Genomic DNA, 22,921 nt, shown 5'->3' on the forward strand with positions numbered 1-22,921 from the left:
AGGCTTTAAGGTTATGTTGTGGAGCTACAAAATCAACCCCAGTTGCAGCATTACAAGTAGAGATGAATGAAAAACCTTTAGATATGAGGAGAGATCAATTGTCAGCAGTTTATTGGGCAAACTTAAAAGGATCCAAGCAAGGACATCCAACCCATCAAGTGTTATTAAACTGCCAAGAAAAAGAGAAGAAAAAAATGAATAGTTTCGGGTGGATAATAGGAGACATATGTAATAAAGCTCAAATTGATAATATTAAAGTTAGCCCTACAGTACCAATCCCTGCAATACCACCGTGGATGTATGAAAACCCAAATGTAAACATGCAATTACTAAAGAATAGAAATTTAAATAAGTTACCAGATAGAACAATGGATTGAGAAAACGTTTTTAGACAACATCATGGTGTACACAGATGCATCAAAAACTATAAATAATAAGGTAGGAGCAGCAGCTGTTATCCCACAAGGAAACATAGTATTAAATAAAAGAATTAGTGATAAGTTATCTGTTTTTACGGGAGAATTGGTAGCAATTTATATGGCAATTCATTGGATAGAAGAAAATAAAGCAAGAAAAGCAGTCGTGTGCTCAGACTCCAGTAGTGCATTGATGAGCATAAAAAACATAGCATCAGAAACAAGACAAGATTTAGTTTATGAAATAGTTCAGGCAAATTACAGAATAAATAAAGCGGGAGGTGTGGTAACATTTCTTTGGGTTCCTGCTCATGTAGGAGTTGAGGGGAACGAATTAGCGGATAAGTACGCAAAACAAGCAACCACTAAAACAGAAGTAAACATGGAGATTAAGCACAGTAAAGAGGAAGTGAAGAACATAATTAAGATGGAACACAATAAAAAGTGGCAGGATAATTGGAATAAGGAAACAACAGGTAGAGAGTATTACAAAGTCCAGAGGAGAGTAGGTGTAATGAGAGGAGGCAATAGAAATAGGAAGGAAGAAGACATTATTACTAGAATGAGATTAGGACATACATATCTAAATAGTTCATTAAAATTGATAGGGAAACATACTACAGGACTGTGTGATTCTTGCCAACAGCTAGAAAGTGTAGGACATGTTTTAATACATTGTAGGAAATATAATAGAGAAAGGGAAATACTGGAAAGTAAGTTAGCGAAAGAGAATATTAGGTTAGCAGTGGAAGATATATTAGGAATGCACTCAGAACACATAGGTTATAAAGCAATATGCACATATTTAAAAAATACTGGGTTAAATAAAAGAATATAGAGTAGGGATCCACCTCGATCCACACTCCATTACAGTAGGTGGCGGTAATGCACACCACAAGGTTGCTTGCCAACCGCCATAAAAAAACAAAAGAAGAAGAAGAAGAAGGGCGCTACTGACCACTTTGGCCATTTGTCACGTGACAAAGTCCTCGCTTGTTGTTCAGCGACTTCCGCACGGTGAGACCGACATTTATTTTTTTCGCTCTTATTCACTTCTTCGGATAATAATATACCATTTCTATTAAATAGCGCGTACCGGAGGAATAAAATAGGAAATAGTGGTGAGTTTTACGGTGTTATGAATGCAGCGAGGCAGGTTTGTTGCGTCCTAGCTGCGGTTAGTCTGTGAGCTAACTATAGCACTAGCTAGCTAGCGCCTTGTTTACATATTTACTTTATTAATGTTAGGCTTTTATGTTTAATTCACTCAACAAATTCACTACAAATTCACTATTTCCCCGCTTGACATTCCCAAATAATTGTTGTATATCTTTAAGATGGAAAGTGTAGCTGCCATTATGATGTTTTTTAATGACCGTAAGTCTTGGCCTTTTATTAATATCTCGATATTTTCAGGCCATGCCACGATACACGATATATATCTCGATATTTTGCATTTGCCTTGAATTAACATTTAATGCATATAAATACAGCAGTATGATGATGCTATGTGTCTAAATTAGACATTTTTGTTCATACTGCATTAATATATGCTCATTTTAAACTTTCATGCAGAGAGGGAAATCACAACTAAGTCAATTTAGCAAAAGTGTATTCATCAAACAGTTATTAAGCAGTGGCACAAACATTCATGCCATTTCCAAAGCAGAAAGTGCAAGATTGTCAGAGACATTTTAAAACAAGCTATTAGTGCACGATGACACACAACATATTTCAATACGTATCACGTAAAAATTAGCTGCATATCAAATAGTATATGTCCCACGGTGTTGATGTGGGAATAGTTGCTTCGGCATTTAGTTGGTGTGGCACCGAACGGAGATGTTGACATGTAAAGACATATTCCCGCTTGAAGCCAAACCACCGTCAGACGATGGACCCCGTGCTGGTTTTTTTGGGAATTAATTATTTCTCCATTTGTTACCAGCGTCGCACCTTCTTTGTCTCGTATTACCACTCAAACCACACCGTTAGCTGTTAGAATCACAGCTAACATTACCATGTCGCTAGCTGTCTGCTCCGCGGGAGCGTGTGCCGTTGCTCACGTGACAGTATGTGACGTATGTAAGAAGGTGCGCTTGTTTATGTCTCTGTGAGAAGGAGAGACAGGAAAGAGTGAGAAACGCATGCATTTTAATGCCCCGCAGCTAAAAGCAACTGCGTGACAACGTATACTCGAATATCACCATATAGTCATTTTCTATATCGCACAGAGAAAAACCCGCGATATATCGAGTATATCGATATATCGCCCAGCCCTATATGGTAATCTAATTAGTTACTATGGTAACCTAATTGGTTACTATGGTCATGTAAGTCACAGCAGCTCAGACGAGGCACCAAGCAGTGTGGGTGGGGAGCGTTTCCACAGAGTGTTTCCAGAGCCTGAAATGTGGGTGTCAGGGACAGACGCGGAAGGAGATTTTTACAACAAAGTTCTAAAGCTTAGTGATGTATCAGATATATCAGATTGTATTTTAATTTGTTTACCCTTCACGTTTATATTTCGCTGTGTTTGTTGCATTTTTGTTGCGTTTCGCTTGATTGTAAAAGATGTCTATCGAGAGGGGGTGTGACGTTCATATGTTAATATTCAGTGTTTTATCGTTCATAGTTAATATTGTAAATCACACACTCTTTATTTACATGTACATTCTGGATGGCTCATTCGGTAAAAAAAATAAAAAATTCCAGTGATGTAAGTATAATTGTCCTGTGAAAATTCTAAATGACCGTAAGTCTTAAAATATAGAAAGTATTTCAATGGTCGAAGTCTGCACTTTTGAGTGTTTTAGAAGTTATTACGGTTATCTACGTCACAGCAGCTCAGACCAGGAACAAAGCAGAGTGGGCGGGGTTTGTTTTCAGAGCAGCCAGACCCAGACACATGTGTCAGGAACAGATGCGAAAGCAGATTTTTACAACCAATTTCTGCATAAAAGTGATAACATTTTGTAGGTGTTTATTACACTTTGCATTCATATTTTGCTGTTTGTTACATTTTTGTTGTGTTTTGCTTGATTGAAGATACACAACTATGGAGGAGCTGGTTTCAGAAGTAAAATATGTTCTTCAATCAATCAATCAATCAATCAATGTTTACTTATATAGCCCTAAATCACGAGTGTTTCAAAGGGCTGCACAAGCCACAACGACATCCTCGGCTCAGATCCCACATCAGGGCAAGAAAAAAACTCAACCCAATGGGATGACAATGAGAAACCTCGGAGGGGACCAAGTCATATGGTGTTAATATTCAGTGTTTTATTGTTCATAGTTAATATTGTAAATCCCCATTATGGGTGTCCCAATCAGTAAAAAACTGTAAAATTCCATTCCGTTTTTTTGAGGTGGTCTGTTTTTAGAATTCTATGGGACATTGTGGCTTTTGGTATTAGTGTTCCTGGAAAAAAGGGACCCAAACACACATACTGTACAGCAGATTTTTACAGCTAAATGTGTATGTATCATTTATACACACATACACATTGACCCCCCCCCCCCCCCCCCCCCCCCCAGACACATTTTTTCTCTCAATGTGGCCCCCGAGTCAAAATATTTGCCCAGCTCTGTACTATAGTATTTTATGCCTGCGTGGGAGGTCCTGCTTTGGAAAGATGGATCACATTTAGTTCTCGTTAAAAGATTCACATGTTGTATGAGATGAAGTGTACCTTCCTGTAACTTTCTGTCTGAAAAACAAATGTTTTTATTAACAATTCTGTAATCTAGTAACATAATTTCATGATTAATATCCAAAAACGTACATTCTCTGTAAATGACAGTAGAATAAGCACACCTCTGATTGAGGAGCCACAGTGTAACGACCTGGAATTTACACTTTATGTGTAGTGTTGGAGTCGTCCTACTTTTTATGTGGCCATAAACGCATCAGTGGCTAATTGCTATAAGCGCATGTGTTGGTGCAGGTGAGAGCTGCTGTTGATATAACAGATGACAAAGAGTTGCTTTTGGCCTGGTTTAACAATATAATAATATAACAATAGATAATATAATATAACAATAGATAACAGATAACCAGTTTTGCTAGATAGAAGTATTTTACAAATTTGTTTGGTGTTGTTATGGCTGACAATAAAGGGATCGATGGAATTCCTGTCTTCGACAGACGTTACAATAATTTAACAGTGTTGACAAACATTGTTTTATCTGTTGTGGCCGCCGTTCGTTACCTGTCACTCACAGTTGCATTGCGAAATCATACAAAACTAATTGTTTATTTTGTTTAGAGTGCGGCGACAACCTGTGAGAAGAAGTACACTTTTCCGATGAATCTTAATCCATCATTGTGACTATTTTGTGTAGTAATAATGGATCAGAAGATACCCTATGATGACTACCAGCTTCCAGTGGTGTTCCTGCCATCTTATGAGAACCCACCTGCATGGATCCCCCCTCAAGAGGCAAGACATCATAATCACATTATTTCTTCCATCGTTTTCCACTTGAACAGGACAAAAGTTTGGACACACCATCTCCTCATTCGATGCGTTTTCTTTACTTTCATGACTATTTACGTTGTAGATTGTCACATCAAAACTATGAATGAACACATGTGGAGTTATGTACTTAACGAAAAGTGGGGAAATAACCGAAAACCTGTTTTATATTCTAGTTTCTTCAAAATAGCCACCCTTTGCTTTGCTCTGATTACTTTTTCGCACACTCTTGGCATTCTCTCCATGAGCTTTAAGAGGTGGTCACCTGAAATGGTTTTCACTTCACAGGTGTGCCTTATCTGGGTTGATTAGTGGAATTTCTTGCTTTATCAATGGGGTTTTGACCATCAGTTGTGTTGTGAATGAGAAGGTGTGTCCAAACTGGTGTTGTCCCGATACCAATATTTTGGTACCGGTACCAAAATGTATTTTGAAACATTTTGGTACTTTTCGATACTTTTCTAATTAAAGGGGACCACAAAAAGATGCATTATTTGCTTTATTTTAACAAAAAAATCTTACGGTACATTAAACATATGTTTGTTATTGCAAGTTTGTCCTTAAATAAAATAGTGAACATACTAGACAACTTGTCTTTTATTCGTAAGTAAACAAACAAAGACTCCTAATTAGTCTGCTAACGTATGCAGTAACATATTGTGTCAGTTTCCATTCTATTATTTTATCCAAATTATTAAGGACAAGTTGTAGAAAATTAATTATTAATCTACTTGTTCATTTACTGTTAATATTTGCTTACTTTCTGTTTTAACATGTTCTATCTACACTTCTATTAAAATGTAATAATCACTTATTCTTCTGTTGTTTCATACTTTACATTAGTTTTGGATGATGCCACAAATTTAGGTATCGATCCGATACCAAGTCGTGGCAGGAGTTTATAAACATAATACCATTTTTTTTAAACGAAATAAGATTTTGAAAAATAGTGATGTAATCATAGTAGTATCGACTAGATACGCTCCTGTACTTGGTATCATTACAGTGGATGTCAGGTGTAGATCCACCCACGGCATTTGTTTACATTCAGGAACCGGTGAGCTATTGTATCCTCCTACGGTGTGCAGTGAAGCATGTTTAGCTATTCCTCGTCCTGCGGTGATAATGATACTTGTAAGAAACCTACTTTATTTGTCGCCATGGAGGCGAGGATTAGTGATTTAGAAGTAGATACAACACTGAAGACTGCGGATGGACTTTAGCAGCTAGCTAGCTAGCCATGTCTTAAAGCACCGCTTCCTGAGGGTGTTTCAGTGTTATAACTTCACCTTTATCTTTACTTTTTAAGCCAAAATGCGTCCATTCTCAATTTTCTACACCAGGGGTGTCATACTCGTTTTTATTGAGGGCCACATCGCAGTTATGATTGCCCTCAGAGGGCCGCTTTTAACAGTGAATAATATACAGTATGAATATAAATGCATATGTATAAAACATGTCTTTTTTTAACGTAAGCTGTACAAAACCAAATCTTGAGATTGTACTGTATAAAACTGGCAGCTCAGTCACCACAATTTTTTTTTTACAGCATATAAAATAAAAAAATACATGGAATTAAATTAAATGGAAAAACGATACCACTGGGTTTTTTTAACGTAAAAATTCATGAAAGTTTTTTATACTGTAAAATCTACAGTTGTGTTGTATAGTGTATTATTACTCTATATTGAAAGTGGATTTTACTGTAAAAACATTTTACTGTAAATATTTTGTTGGATTACTTGCTTTGAAATCATAAGTCAAGCAGATATTTAAGTATTTATCTTCATTTGAACAATACAATTGTTTTGAAATATATGATGATATAATATTTTGTTTTATTATTAGATATGATTGAAGTGTAAATATATGTACAAACCCCGTTTCCATATGAGTTGGGAAATTGTGTTAGATGTAAGTATAAACGGAATACAATATTTGCAAATCATTTCCAACCCATATTCAGTTGAATATGCTACAAAGACAACATATTTGATGTTCAAACTGATAAACATTTGATTTTTTGCAAATAATCATTAACTTTAGAATTTGATGCCAGCAACACGTGACAAAGAAGTTGGGAAAGGTGGCAATAAATACTGATAAAGTTGAGGAATGCTCATCAAACACTTATTTGGAACATCCCACAGGTGAACAGGCAAATTGGGAACAGGTGGGTGCCATGATTGGATATAAAAACAGCTTCCCAAAAAATGCTCAGTCTTTCACAAGAAAGGATGGGGCGAAGTACACCCCTTTGTCAACAACTGCGTGAGCAAATAGTCAAACAGTTTAAGAACAACGTTTCTCAAAGTGCAATTGCAAGAAATTTAGGGATTTCAACATCTATGGTCCATAATATCATCAAAAGGTTCAGAGAATCTGGAGAAATCACTCCACGTAAGCGGCATGGCCGTAAACCAACATTGAATGACCGTGACCTTTGATCCCTCAGACGGCACTGTATCAAAAACCGACATCAATCTCTAAAGGATATCACCACATGGGCTCAGGAACACTTCAGAAAACCACTGTCACTAAATACAGTTGGTTGCTACATCTGTAAGTGCAAGTTAAAGCTCTACTATGCAAAGCGAAAGCCATTTATCAACAACATCCAGAAACGTCGCCGGCTTCTCTGGGCCCGAGATCATCTAAGATGGACTGATGCAAAGTGGAAAAGTGTTCTGTGGTCTGACGAGTCCACATTTCAAATTGTTTTTGGAAATATTCGACATCGTGTCATCCGGACCAAAGGGGAAGCGCACCATCCAGACTGTTATTGACGCAAAGTTCAAAAGCCAGTGTCTGTGATGGTATGGGGGTGTATTAGTGCCCAAGGCATGGGTAACTTACACATCTGTGAAGGCACCATTAATGCTGAAAGGTACATACAGGTTTTGGAACAACATTTGCTGCCATCTAAGCGCCGTCTTTTTCATGGACACCCCTGCTTATTTCAGCAAGACAATGCCAAGCCACATTCAGCACGTGTTACAACAGCGTGGCTTCGTAAAAAAAAGAGTGCGGGTACTTTCCTAGCCCGCCTGCAGTCCAGACCTGTCTCCCATCGAAAATGTGTGGCGCATTATCCATCCATCCATCCATCCATCCATTTTCTACCGCTTATTCCCTGTGGGGTCGCGGGGGGCGCTGGAGCCTATCTCAGCTACAATCGGGCGGAAGGCGGGGTACACCCTGGACAAGTCGCCACCTCATCGCAGGGCCAACACAGATAGACAGACAACATTCACACTCACATCCACACACTAGGGCCAATTTAGTGTTGCCAATCAACTTATCCCCAGGTGCATGCATTATGAAGCGTAAAATACGACAGCGGAGACCCCGGACTGTTGAACGACTGAAGCTCTACATAAAACAAGAATGGGAAATAATTCCACTTTCGAGGCTTCAACAATTAGTTTCCTCAGTTCCCAATCGTTTATTGAGTGTTGTTAAAAGAAAAGGTGATGTAACACAGTGGTGAACATGCCCTTTCCCAACTACTTTGTCACGTGTTGCAGCCATGAAATTCTAAGTTAATTATTATTTGCAAAAAAAAAAATAAAGTTTATGAGTTTGAACATCAAATATCTTGTCTTTGTAGTGCATTCAATTGAATATGAGTTGAAAAGGATTTGCAAATCATTGTATTCCGTTTATATTTACATCTAACACAATTTTCCAACTCATATGGAAACGGGGTTTGTAATTGTACATTTATTTTTGTAATACATTTATTAAGAAAAGATAAGGTACTTTAAAGTTAAAGTTAAAGTACCCATGATTGTCACACACATACGAGGTGTGGCGAAATTATTCTCTGCATTTGACCCATCACCCTTGATCACCCCCTGGGAGCAGTGAGCAGCAGCGGTGGCCGCGCCCGGGAATCATTTTTAGTGATTTAACCCCCAATTCCAACCCTTGATGCTGAGTGCCAAGCAGGGAGGTAAAGGGTCCCATTTTTACAGTCTTTGGTATTCACACATATTTCCACGCTTTCGAGGGCCATACAAATTGATGTGGCGGGCCAGATCTGGCCCCCGGGCCTTGAGTTTGACACCTGTGATCTACACACCGTTTCTGCTTGTAAGTACACTGTGTGTGCGCTGCCGAACATGCTCCTTTGCTCGTAAACCCAGCAATGTCACGACGTGACGACGACAGTGGTGGGATATTGGTACTTTTTAGAGGTGGTATAGTACCGACTATGATTCATTATAGCGATACTATACTAATACCGGTATACCGTACAACCCTAAGTCCAAACCTTTGTACTGTACTTCAACGGCTAGTATAACACTTCTTATTTGGGTTAGGAATTTAGGATCAATCCGGGGTATATTGGAATGATTGGAAAATGTTATCTGCATGAATTTTAGCGGATTCACCACCCCGACTACAACAACGAGCTCACCCAGTTCCTCCCCCGCACCGTGGTCTTGAACAAACCTCCAGGAGCACAGCTTGGCTTCAACATCCGTGGCGGCAAGGCGTCGCAGTTGGGAATCTTCATATCCAAGGTCCGCTGCCCAGCGTTGGTTGAACGACGTACACCTTTCTGTTTCGTCACGATTGTTTGTCATCAGGTGGTGCCAGACTCCGACGCTCACAGAGCAGGACTCCAGGAGGGAGACCAGGTCCTTTCAGTCAACGAGGTGGATTTCCAAGACATTGAACATTCCAGAGTAAGTTCGGATCCTGTCCAGAATCAAATCTCATCTGAACTCAAAATAAACGGATAACAATTTGTTCTGTATGATATTGAAATGCAACTGAGAGTAACAGGTGAGGGCAAGCGGCCACAACAGAGAAAACAATGTTCGTCAACACTGTTCAATTATTACGTCGCTTTTAAGAGGGCAGGAATTCCATCCATCACTTTGAGCAAAACTGTTTGCTCTCGCTCAGCGGTGAGTTAAGTCCTACAGTGTGTAGCCGAGCATGTTAAGCTATTCCTCGTACTGGAAAGAATGTAGTTTATTTTCCCGCCATGGAGGCGAGAATTAGTGATTGAGAAGGTTCACTGTTGAGGGACGTTAGCCACTAGCTCACTCGCAGGGACGCTAAATTGCGTCTAGGACGCTTTTGTTCGCTTGCCGCTGTCAGTTTTGCGGGACACAGCTAGAACGTGTCATCAACATACATTTTCACGGTATAACAATAGTATTAAAAGCTCTATAATTTGTATTATATATCTGCTTTACTGCGCAATTTTAGTAAGTAATAGTCATAATAATAAAGATGTAATATGTTGTAGCCTTGGGTGGATATGTAGGGAAAGTAGGTGGGCAGATAGGTTAATAATATACAAAACCAGTAAAGTTGGCACGTTGTGTAAATGGTAAATAAAAACAGAATAAAATGATTTGCAAATCCTTTTCAACTTATATTCAATTGAATAGGCTGCAAAGACAAGATATTTAATGTTCACACTGAGAAACTTTTTTTTTTGCAAATCATTAACTTAGAATTTAATGGCAGCAACACATTGCAAAAAAGTTGTCACAGGGGCATTTTTACCACTGTGTTACATGGCCTTTCCTTTTAACAACACTCAGTAAAGGTTTGGGAACTGAGGAGACACATTTTTGAAGTGGAATTCTTTCCCATTCTTGCTTGATGTACAGCTTAAGTTGTTCAACAGACCGGGGTCTCTGTTGTGCTATTTTAGGCTTCATAAAGCGCCACACATCTTCAATGGGAGACAGGTCTGGACTACAGGCAGGCCAGTCTAGTACCCGCACTCTTTTACTATGAAGCCACGCTGTTGTAACACGTGGCTTGGCATTGTCTTGCTGAAATAAGCAGGGGCGTCCATGATAACGTTGCTTGGATGGCAACATATGTTGCTCCAAAACCTGTATGTACCTTTCAGCATTAATGGTGCTTTCACAGATGTGTAAGTTACCCATGCCTTGGGCACTAATACACCCCCATACCATCACAGATGCTGGCTTTTACACTTTGCGCCTAGAACAATCCGGATGGTCCTTTTCCTCTTTGTTCCGGTGGACACGACGTCCACCGTATCCAAAAACAATTTGAAATGTGGACTCGTCAGACCACAGAACACTTTTACACTTTGCATCAGTCCATCTTAGATGAACTCGGGCCCAGCGAAGCCGGCGGCGTTTCTGGGCGTTGTTGATAAATGGCTTTGGCTTTGCATAGTAGAGTTTTAACTTGCACTTACAGATGTAGCGACCAACTGTAGTGACTGACAGTGGATTTCTGAAGTGTTCCTCAGCCCATGTGGTGATATCCTTTACACACTGATGTCGCTTTTTGATGCAGTACGGCCTGAGGGGTTGTAGGTCTGTAATATCATGGCTTACGTGGAGTGATTTCTCCAGATTCTCTGAACCTTTTGATGATTTTACAGACCGTAGATGGTGAAATCCCTAAATTCCTTGCAATAGCTGGTTGAGAAATGTTGTTCTTAAACTGTTGGACAATTTGCTCACGCATTTGTTGACAAAGTGGTGACACCCCATATCCTTGTTTGTGAATGACTGAGCATTTCATGGATGCTGCTTTTATACCCAATCATGGCACCCATCTGTTCCCAATTAGCCTGTTCACCTGTGGGATGTTCCAAATAAGTGTTTGATGAGTATTCCTCAACTTTCTCAGTATTTTTTGCTACTTGTGCCAGCTTTTTTGAAACATGTTACAGGCATCAAATTCCAAAGGAGCTAATATATATATTTTTTTAATTAGTTTCTCAGTTGGAACATTAAAAATCTTGTCTTTGCAGTCTATTCAATTGAATATAAGTTGAAAAGGATTTGCAAATCATTGTATTCTGTTTTTATTTACCATTTACACAACGTGCCAACTTCACTGGTTTTGGGTTATGTATTTTCATAAACCATACATTTTGTCCTATGTTTTTAGGCTGTGGAGATTCTGAAGACTGCACGGGAAATCCTGATGAGAGTTCGCTTCTTTCCTTACAGTAAGTTTGCATTCTGAATCCACATAAGACCACAAGCAAGTCGTCTGTTTGGGGTTTTTAATCGTGTGGTGACAAAAAGCTTTTTCTTGAGGTGAATTAAACTGTTTGGCGTTATTGATTGAATTTTGCATGGTAAATCAAGAAAAATGGTGAATAAAAGTAAGTGCATACTCACATTTTTATGAATCTGCTCTTGATGGAAAAAGATTGCTAAAACACTTTGTTCATGATGCGAAAAATGAAGATATTGGCATTCATACTAAAAAAAAAATTCTAATTCATTTATCATATTTAAATTTAAATATTATTCCTTAAACATGAAATACTAATATTTAGTATATGAATATGATGACAATTAAATAAAAACGTGAGTTTTCAGATGTTATTTAGTCAGTGAAATATATACATACGGTAAGCATGAACATTTTAAAGGAAAAACACATTTCATCAAAACCTGTATATATTATTGAAATATTGATTTTAAAAAGTCAATCATGATCAGAATCAGAAGTACGTTATTTATCCTCGAGGGCAATTTCAGATTTTCAGCACAATCCTATTCAAGAGCAGACATTATTTATTTATTCATTTTTTCAGAATCAGAAATACTTTAATAATCCCTGAGGGGAAATTCAGATTTTCAATAAGTACAATGGATTTAAAACAAACTGAACCGAATATAATAATTATGCATTATGTCATCATATTTGATATGCTTAAATGTTATTATTATTATGAAAAGCGCTATAGAAAATGGATGGATGGATTTTATATAAACAATTTTAGGTGCATCTCAGTTTTTGAACATATGGAAAATGTCATTAGCTACAGTACTGTATATATTCTTTGGTATATTTGGCATTTCTAAATGGGCTACAAAGGCTCACAATTGGTTTCTAATCCACAGTACTGCGAGTACTGTAGTTAGATTTAAAAAGAAAAATTGGTTATCATTATTATAGTTTACAGCCAATAATACCCGCAAATTCAGTAAAAATTGAACGCTGTAAACTTCCAGAGCTTCTATGTTCCTTTTTGACTGTACTTAAATGTATAATAGACTGTATTTATATTATTCACATGTGAATAATGCTGTATAATAGACTGTATTTATATTATTCACATGTGAATAATGCTGTATAATATACTGCATTTATGTTATTCACATGTGAATAATGCTGTATAATAGACTGTATATATATTATTCACATGTGAATAATGCTGTATAACAGTGGTTCTCAAATGGGGGTACGCGTACCCCTGGGGGTACTTGAAGGTATGCCAAGGGGTACGTGAGATTTTTTTTTAAATATTCTAAAAATAGCAACAATTCAAAAATCCTTTATAAATATATTTATTTAATAATACTTCAACAAAATATGAATGTAAGTTCATAAACTGAACATCAAATCAAGTAGGCTATTCCATTCATTACAATACAACAATGCAATATTCAGTGTTGACAGCTAGATTTTTTGTGGACATGTTCCATAAATATTGATGTTAAAGATTTATTTTTTTGTGAAGAAATGTTTGGAATTAAGTTCATGAATCCAGATGGATCTCTATTACAATCCCCAAAGAGGGCACTTTAAGTTGATGATTACTTCTATGTGTAGAAATCTTTATTTATAATTGAATCACTTGTTTATTTTTCAACAAGTTTTTAGTTATTTTTATATCTTTTTTTCCCAAATATTTCAAGAAAGACCACTACAAATTAGCAATATTTTTGCACTGTTAAACAATTTAATAAATCAGAAACTGATGACATAGTGCTGTATTTTACTTCTTTATCTCTTTTTTTCAACCAAAAATGCTTTGCTCTGATTAGGGGGTACTTGAATTTAAAAAAAATTCACAGGGGGTACATCACTGAAAAAAGGTTGAGAACCACTGCTGTATAATATACTGCATTTATGTAATTCACATGTGAATAATGCTGTATAATAGACTGTATTTATATTATTCACATGTGAATAATGCTGTATAATAGACTGCATTTATGTTATTCACATGTGAATAATGCTGTATAATAGACTGTATTTTTATTATTCACATGTGAATAATGCTGTATAATAGACTATTTTTATTATTCACATGTGAATAATGCTGTATAATAGACTATTTTTATTATTCACATGTGAATAATGCTGTATAATAGACTGTATTTTTATTATTCACATGTGAATAATGCTGTATAATAGACTATTTTTATTATTCACATGTGAATAATGCTGTATAATAGACTGTATTTATATTAGTCACATGTGAATAATGCTGTATAATAGACTACATTTATGTTATTCACATGTGAATAATGCTGTATAATAGACTGTATTTATATTATTCACATGTGAATAATGCTGTATAGTAGACTATATTATTCACATGTGAATAATGCTGTATAATAGACTGCATTTATGTTATTCACATGTGAATAATGCTGGATAATAGACTATTTATATTATTCACATGTGAATAATGCTGTATAATAGACTGCATTTATGTTATTCACATGTGAATAATGCTGTATAATACTGTATTTTTATTCACATGTGAATAATGCTGTATAATAGACTGTATTTATATTATTCACATGTGAATAATGCTGTATAATAGACTGTATTTATATTATTCACATGTAACAAATACCTAAGTGTTTATTGTCTTGTGAGCAAACTATTCTATTATATTCTAAATATCAATATTAAGCTTGTGAACTCATTTACCTTTGTGCATTATTGTACTTAATAAAGTTGCAGGTAGGTACACAAAGTCATTTCTGTGTGGGAATTAAAGATATTCAAGGCACACCATTTTTTTTTACTCAGTAAGATAATACAATATTTAAGATTACTGCAATATCCACATTTTATGTATGCATTTATACTGCACTCAAGTATTTCTGGCTCATTTTATCTTGCTTTTTCAGACTACCAGAGGCAGAAGGAGAGAACTGTCCACTAGGTGGCGCCAGTGAGACGGGAGACAAAGAAGCACTGAGTCAGAAGACGTCACAGTATGTCATTACCACACTTCCAACAATAGGTGACTCACACTATTTCATACTTGTACACACTGTGCCATTATCACTACTCCACCTTCAAAGTAAAGTCAATCCCTTCTCATGTAATATATGTATAAAATGTAAATATTAGAGTGGCATATCAAGACCGCAGCACCAAGTTGTGAAAGCAAATCTACCACATGAAGCACATAGATGGCTTTTTATACATGCAGTTGTAGCAAACATCATTTTAGTCGCCATCCTGTGTTTGCAGTAACCTTTTAAACACTTTTATTTCCAATTTCATGTCACATTTATATTTTAACACACTTAAAGCTTACACCATTTTTATATTGTTTTTAAAGTACTAAGAAAAATGTGTTGTTTTTTTATTTTTAAAATTGCTTCTTTATCATGATATTGTTTTATATATTTATCTTTTGAAATAAAGACACAAGTATGTACTTATATACGTAAGTACATTATTAAGAAGTATGGATTTATTGGTCCTAATTGTACAATACATTATGAAGAAAATGGCTAAATGTAGCCAAATATAAGACTTTTCTCAATTTAAAGAATTATATAAGCGGTAGAAAATGGATGGATGGATAATCTCAATATAGGCAAATAGCTAAATTTGAGCCCAAATTGAAAATAGATTTTTTTTAAATGTCCAAAAGAAAGGAAAATGTAAAAAAAAAAAAAAGAAGAAGAATATCAACATTTGAGGCAAATGTAAGAAATAATTGTACAAAAGAACATTTGAATCATATGTCCCTATAAAAGAAATACCAATATTATCATATCATGATATTGTCTTATATATTTATTTTTTTAAATAAAGACACAAGTATGTATTTATATATGTAAGTACATTATTAAGTGTGGATTTAATGGTCCTAATAGTACAAGACCTGATGAAGAAAATAGCTAAATCTAGCCAAATATAAGACTTTTCTCAATTTAAAGAATTATAATCTCAATATAGGCAAATAGCTAAATTTGGGCAAAATGTCCCCAATGGAAAATAGATTTTTTTTTAAATGTCTAAAAGAAAGGAAAATGTAAAAAAAGAAGAAGATCAACATTTGAGCCAAATGTAAGAAATAATTGTACAAAAGAACTTTTGAATCATATGTCCCTATCAAAGAAATACCAATATTTGAGACAAAAGTCTACATGAAAGAAAATGTAAAAATGTTAGACCGTATAACAGAAATGTCAATATTTGAAACCAATATCCATACAGAAGAAAATGTCAAAAGTTGTGACAAAGGTCCAAATAAAAGAAAAAGTCAATGTTTGAGACACATTTCTATATGAAAGAAAATGTCAAACTTTGAGTCAAACCTCGTATGTTTGCAGTGAACTTAAACTTTTTAAACACTTATTTCAATTTCATGTCACATTTATATTTTAATAGACTTAAAACTTGCACCATTTCTTGTTATATTATTTTTAAAGTACTAAGACATTTTTTTTTTAAATTGCTTCTTTATCATGATATTGTCTTATATATTTATCTTTTGAAATAAAGAAACAAGTACAGTGGGGCAAAAAAGTATTTAGTCAGCCACCGATTGTGCAAGTTCTCCCACTTAAAATGATGTCAGAGGTCTGTAATTTCCATCATAGGTACACTTCAACTGTGGAGACAGAATGTGAAAAAAAAATCCAGGAATTCACATTGTAGGAATTTTAAAGAATTTATTTGTAAATTATGGTGGAAAATAAGTATTTGGTCAATAACAAAAATTCAACTCAATACTTTGTAATATAACCTTTGTTGGCAATAACAGAGGTCAAACGATTATTATAGGTCTTTACCAGGTTTGCACACACAGTAGCTGGTATTTTGGCCCATTCGTCCGTGCAGATCTTCTCGAGAGCAGTGATGTTTTGGGGCTGTCGCCGAGCAAGACGGACTTTCAACTCTCTCCACAGATTTTCTATGGGGTTGAGGTCTGGAGACTGGCTAGGCCACTCCAGGACTTTCAAATGCTTCTTACGGAGCCACTCCTTAGTTGCCCGGGCGGTGTGTTTGGGATCATTGTCATGCTGGAAGCTTTCATCTTCAAAGCTCTCACTGATGGAAGGAGGTTTTGGCTCAAAATCTCACGATACATGGCCCCATTCATTCTTTCCTTAACACGGATCAGTCGTCCTGTCCCCTTAGCAGAAAAACAGCCCCAAAGCAGGATGTTTCCACCCCCATGCTTCACAGTAGGTATGGTGTTCTTGGGATGAAACTCAGTATTCTTCTTCCTCCAAACACGACGAGTTGAGTTTATACCAAAAAGTTCTATTTTGGTTTCATCTGACCACATGACGTTCTCCCAGTTCTCTGCTGTATCATCCATGTGCTCTCTGGCAAACTTCAGAGGGGCCTGGACATGCACTGGCTAAAGCAGGGGGACACGTCTGGCACTGCAGGATTTGATTCCCTGTCGGCGTAGTGTGTTACTGATGGTAACCTTTGTTTCTTTGGTCCCAGCTCTCTGCAGGTCATTCACCAGGTACCCCCGTGTGGTTCTGGGATTTTTGCTCACCGTTCTCATGATCATTTTGACCCCACGGGATGAGATCTTGCGTGGAGCCCCAGATCGAGGGAGATTATCAGTGGTCTTGTATGTCTTCCATTTTCTGATAATTGCTCCCACAGTTGATTTTTTCACACCAAGCTGCTTGCCTATTGTAGATTCACTCTTCACAGTCTGGTGCAGGTCTACAATTCTCTTCCTGGTGTCCTTCGACAGCTCTTTGGTCTTAGCCATAGTGGAGTTTGGAGTCTGACTGTTTGAGGCTGTGGACAGGTGTCTTTTATACAGATAACCAGTTCAAACAGGTGCCATTAATACAGGTAACGAGTGGAGGACAGAAGAGCTTCTTTAAGAAGAAGTTACAGGTCTGTGAGAGCCAGAGATCTTTCTTGTTTGAAGTGACCAAATACGGTACTTATTTTCCACCGTAATTTACAAATAAATTCTTTAAAATTCCTACAATGTGAATTCCTGGATTTTTTTCCCACATTCTGTCTCTCACAGTTGAAGTGTACCTATGATGAAAAATACAGACCTCAGTCATCATTTTAAGTGGGAGAACTTGCACAATCGGTGGCTGACTAAATACTTTTTTGCCCCACTATATGTATTTATATACATAAGTACATTATTAAGTGTGGATTTAATGGTCCTACAAGACCTGATGAAGAAAATAGCTAAATCTAGCCAAATATAAGACTTTTCTCAATTTAAAGAATTATAATCTCAATATAGGCAAATAGCTAAATTTGAGCCAAATGTCCCAAATGGGAATTAATTTTTTTCAAATGTGTAAAAGAAAGGAAAATGTAAAAAAAAAAAGATCAACATTTGAGCCAAATGTAAGAAATAATTGTACAAAAGAACATTTGAATCATATGTCCCTACAAAAGAAATACAAATATTTGAGACAAAAGTCTACATGAAAGAAAATGTAAAAATGTTAGACCCTATAACAGAAATGTCAATATTTGAAACCAATATCCATACAGAAGAACATGTCAAAAGTTGTGACAAAGGTCCAAATAAAAGAAAAAGCCAATGTTTGAGACACATTTCTATATGAAAGAAAATGTTTGCAGTGAGCTTTAACTTTTTAAACAACACTTTTATTTCAATTTCATGTCACATTTATATTTGAGCAGACTTAAAACTTGCACCATTTATTGCTCTGTTGTCCCTCTCAGTAGTGTTACATTGGTTTTAAAGTATCATTCACTAAGAAAAAGGTGTTTTTATTTTTAAAATTGCTTCTTTATCATGATATTGTCATATATATTTATCTTTTGAAATAAAGACACAAGTATGCATTTATATACGTAAGTACATTATCTGTGTTGGCCTTGCGATGAGGTGGCGACTTGTCCAGGTTGTACCTCCCCCTGCCGCTCGAATGCAGCTGAGATAGGCTCCAGCACCCCCCGCGAATCCAAAAATGGACAAGCAGTAGAAAATGGATGGATGGATGGATGGATGGATTCATTAGTCCTATAAAGTTAAAGTTAAAGTACCAATGCTTGTCACACACACACACTAGTTGTGTTGAAATGTGTCTTCTGCATTTGACCCATCCCCTTGTTCAACCCCCTGTGGAACAAGGGGTAAATAAATAACCAAAACATTTATATTTTGTTGTTTTCTTACTGTACCAAAAATGAACCGAACCGTGACCTCTAAACCGAGGTATGTACCGAACCAAGATTTTTGTGTACCGTTACACCCTTACCGAAAAAGGAATAGGCTGAAGCCAAAGCTTATATACCTTTACTGAAAATTAGATTGCCTGGAACATCAACATTAAAAAAAATCAATGGGATGAAAGTAATTGTTACTTTATTTTAAAATGTTCAATTATTTCACCTTTCAAGGTTTTCTTAAACCTTAACAAAGAACTACATGTCTTCAACTCCTCACTGAGCTTGTTCCACCATTTAACTCCTAAAACTGAAATACATTTGTATTTTATATTCCTTCTTATTTTACCTATTTCAAAAATCAGTATCCCCCATAATTTATAGTTTTCTCCTCTTAATTGAAATAACCTAAGAATACAAGCTGGATGGCTGTTGTTCTTTACTCGAAACATCATTTCCATTGCTTTTAAAAAACACAATATCTGAAAATTTTAATAAATTAGAACTTATAAATTAACATTGAAACTAACTTGCAAAATTCTAAGTTTGTTGGCATTATTTGTCACAAAAGTATAGATGTGACGCTTTTTAAACAACTGATGCTCTACATACAGGTGAGAATAATAAATTCCATTTGTCATATGCATTATCATCATTTCATGACCTTTTTACACTTTTATACTGAAATAAATACAACATACAACTTATTAAATAAAAATATACATAAAAATACCGGCAGCGGTAAAGTTTAAATCCATGAAGGAAAGAAAAAAGTGAATGAATGTTTATAACTGAATACATTATTTTTTTTATGAATTAAGTAACGTTTATGACAACCTTTTTCCAAAAGACAATATAGAATGTGAAATGTATGCTCATATAAACTAACCTGAAATGTCCATTGTGGAAGTTCTCTTCCAGCGGGTCCTCCTGACCACCAAGCATTTCCCTGCCAGCCCATTTCATGGTTCAATACGGTTTTATTTTCATAAAAGTCTGCGGGTTGCTTTCCGGCAATTGTCTTTTGTTGTGGTGACAGGCACACTCTCGCTCTCACGCCAGCTCCAACTACCTCTCTCCTCCCCGGTTTGCTGCTTATACAGAGTGACAGGTGATTAGATAACAAGGCCCAGGTGAGCCATCCACGCACCTGTCGCTGATTTCGAGGCCGGTCCTGGCACACCCCCGCTTCGCTGCTGGCTCGCAGGCCACGCCCCCCGTCCACATCCACATAAAAGGAAATGTCAAAATTTGAGACACATTTCTATAATAAAATGTTAATATTTTTGTGAAATGACTATATAATAGACATGTCAATATATTTTAACTATATAATGACTATATAATAGACATGTCAATAGACAGGCCACACCCCTTTCCACATCCACATAAAAGGAAATGTCAAAATTTAAGACACATTTCTATAATAAAATGTTAATATTTTTGTGAAATGACTATATAATAGACATGTCAATATATTTTAACTATATAATGACTATATAATAGACATGTCAATAGACAGGCCACGCCCCTTTCCACATCCACATAAAAGGAAATGTCAAAATTTGAGACACATTTCTATGAGAAAATGTCTACATTTTTGTGAAATGACTATATAATAGACATGTCAATATATTTGAACTATATAATGACTATATAATATTGACATGTCAATAGACAGACTATATAATAGACATGTCAATAGACGGGCCACGCCCCCCTCCACATCCACATAAAAGGACATGTCAAAATTTGAGACACATTTCTATAAGAAAATGTCAACATTTTTGTGAAATGATTATATAATAGACATGTCAATATATTTGAACTATATAATGACTATATAACAGACATGTCAATAGACAGGCCACGCCCCCCTCCAAATCCACATAAAAGGAAATGTCAAAATTTGAGACACATTTCTATAATAAAATGTTAATATTTTTGTGAAATGACTATACAATAGACATGTCAATATATTTGAACTCTATAATGACTATATAATAGGCATGTCAATAGACAGGCCACGCCCCCCTCCACATCCACATAAAAGGAAATGTCAATATTTGAGACACATTTCTATGAGAAAATGTCTAAATATTTGTGAAATGACTATATAATAGACATGTCAATATATTTGAACTATATAATGACTATATAATAGACATGTCAATATTTGAAACCAATGTCCATATAAAATAAAACATACCAATTTGAGTAAAATGTCCTAATAATTAAAAACACGAATGTATGTCTTTAAATATATGGATAACGTTTATTTTGCCTTCTAATTAGATTTGATCAAATTACTTGATGGCGTCACGTTCAACTCCCCTCCCCCAACACTGTTTTACCTTCCATCCATCCATCCATTTCCTACCGCTTGTCCCTTTTGGGGTCATGGGGGGTTCTAACAATGTATAATCCTGATTAACAGTTTTGATTTCAATATTGATCAAAAATAATCATTATTTTGTCGATAATTGTGCAGCCTTACAATATAGCAGATAAACAGAAACAATATATTTGTGCCAAATAATAAACTGTTTTTAAATGTAGAATGTAAATAAATAAGTCATGAAGCAAAGTGTTGAAATTTGAGGCATTCATTTCCTGATAAGGGAAAATCTGAAAATATGAGGGAAATGTCAAAGAGACAAAATTCTAACTTTATATTAGAGATGTCCGATAATGGCTTTTTTGCCGATATCCGATATTGTCCAACTCTTAATTACCGATTCCGATATCAACCGATACCGATATATACAGTCGTGGAATTAACACTTTATTATGCCTAATTTTGTTGTGATGCCCCGCTGGATGCATTAAACAATGTAACAAGGTTTTCCAAAATAAATCAACTCAAGTTATGGGGAAAAAAATGCCAACATGGCACTGCCATATTCATTATTGAAGTCACAAAGTGCATTCTTTTTTTTATCATGCCTCAAAACAGCAGCTTGGAATTTGGGACATGCTCTCCCTGAGAAAGCATGAGGAGGTTGAGGTGGGCGGGGTTGAGGTGGAGGGTAGCGGGGGGTGTATATTGTAGCGTCCCGGAAGAGTTAGTGCTGCAAGGGGTTCTGGGTATTTGTTCTGTTGTGTTACTGTCAGGTTCAAACACTGATGACATCTATTAAACAAGACAAAAAGCAAAGAATCAAACAGACAGAATTCAATTTGCACTCAATATTGAGGAGAGTCGCCTGTACACTACCCTTGTATAGTATCTCAGCACGCTATGGCGAAAATTTTGTACTCCTTCTTTATTTGACTTTCTCCGACCACATGACCACCGCCGCTTCCAGAGGGAAGTGGGTCGTAAACAGCCTTGCCTTTGGTTACCGAACAGTTCAAAAGGAGGGGTCGTAAAATAGTTCAAAAAGACGTTCGTAAATCAGTTCAAAAAGGAGGTTCAAGAAGAGGTCGTCTGGAAATTGGGCAGATCCTGTCTTCTCTCCTTGGGTTAAAACAATATCTTTCTGTTGATTGCCATACATGAAAGAACACAGAAAACCCTTCATGTGGCTTTCCCCCTTACACAGTGGAGTTTTACAAGCCTTCTTCTTGGTAGGTTTCAAACACGGCTTTTGTCTTCTCACCGGGCACTCAAATGTAACTTAAAGTTTTTGTGATAATTTAGAAACAATAATTCTAACATTTATGGTGCGGATGTTCTCCCGAAATGTGTTTGTCATTCTTGTTTGGTGTGGGTTCACAGTGTGGCGCATATTCGTAACAGTGTTAAAGTTGTTCATACGGCCACCCTCAGTGTGACCTGTATGGCTGTTGACCAAGTATGCTTGCATTCACTTGTGTGTGAAAAGCCATAGATATCATGTGATTGTGCTGGCACGCAAAGGCAGTGCC

The 22,921-nt window shown here is 36.2% G+C and overlaps 1 protein-coding gene across 1 annotated transcript; it reads left to right on the forward strand.

Moving 5' to 3' along the window:
• The first annotated feature begins 360 nt into the window (after positions 1-360).
• Positions 361-15,677, forward strand: pdzd11 (PDZ domain containing 11). The gene is made up of 6 exons (XM_061930663.2): positions 361-1,433; positions 4,764-4,861; positions 9,286-9,426; positions 9,493-9,591; positions 11,804-11,864; positions 14,800-15,677. The coding sequence occupies exons 2-6, from the start codon at positions 4,769-4,771 to the stop codon at positions 14,832-14,834; spliced, it is 429 nt and encodes a 142-aa protein (XP_061786647.1). The 5' UTR covers positions 361-1,433; positions 4,764-4,768; the 3' UTR covers positions 14,835-15,677.
• The last annotated feature ends 7,244 nt before the right edge of the window (positions 15,678-22,921 follow it).

This window comes from Nerophis lumbriciformis, linkage group LG36 (assembly GCF_033978685.3).
Source record: "Nerophis lumbriciformis linkage group LG36, RoL_Nlum_v2.1, whole genome shotgun sequence".
NCBI lineage: Eukaryota > Metazoa > Chordata > Actinopteri > Syngnathiformes > Syngnathidae > Nerophis > Nerophis lumbriciformis.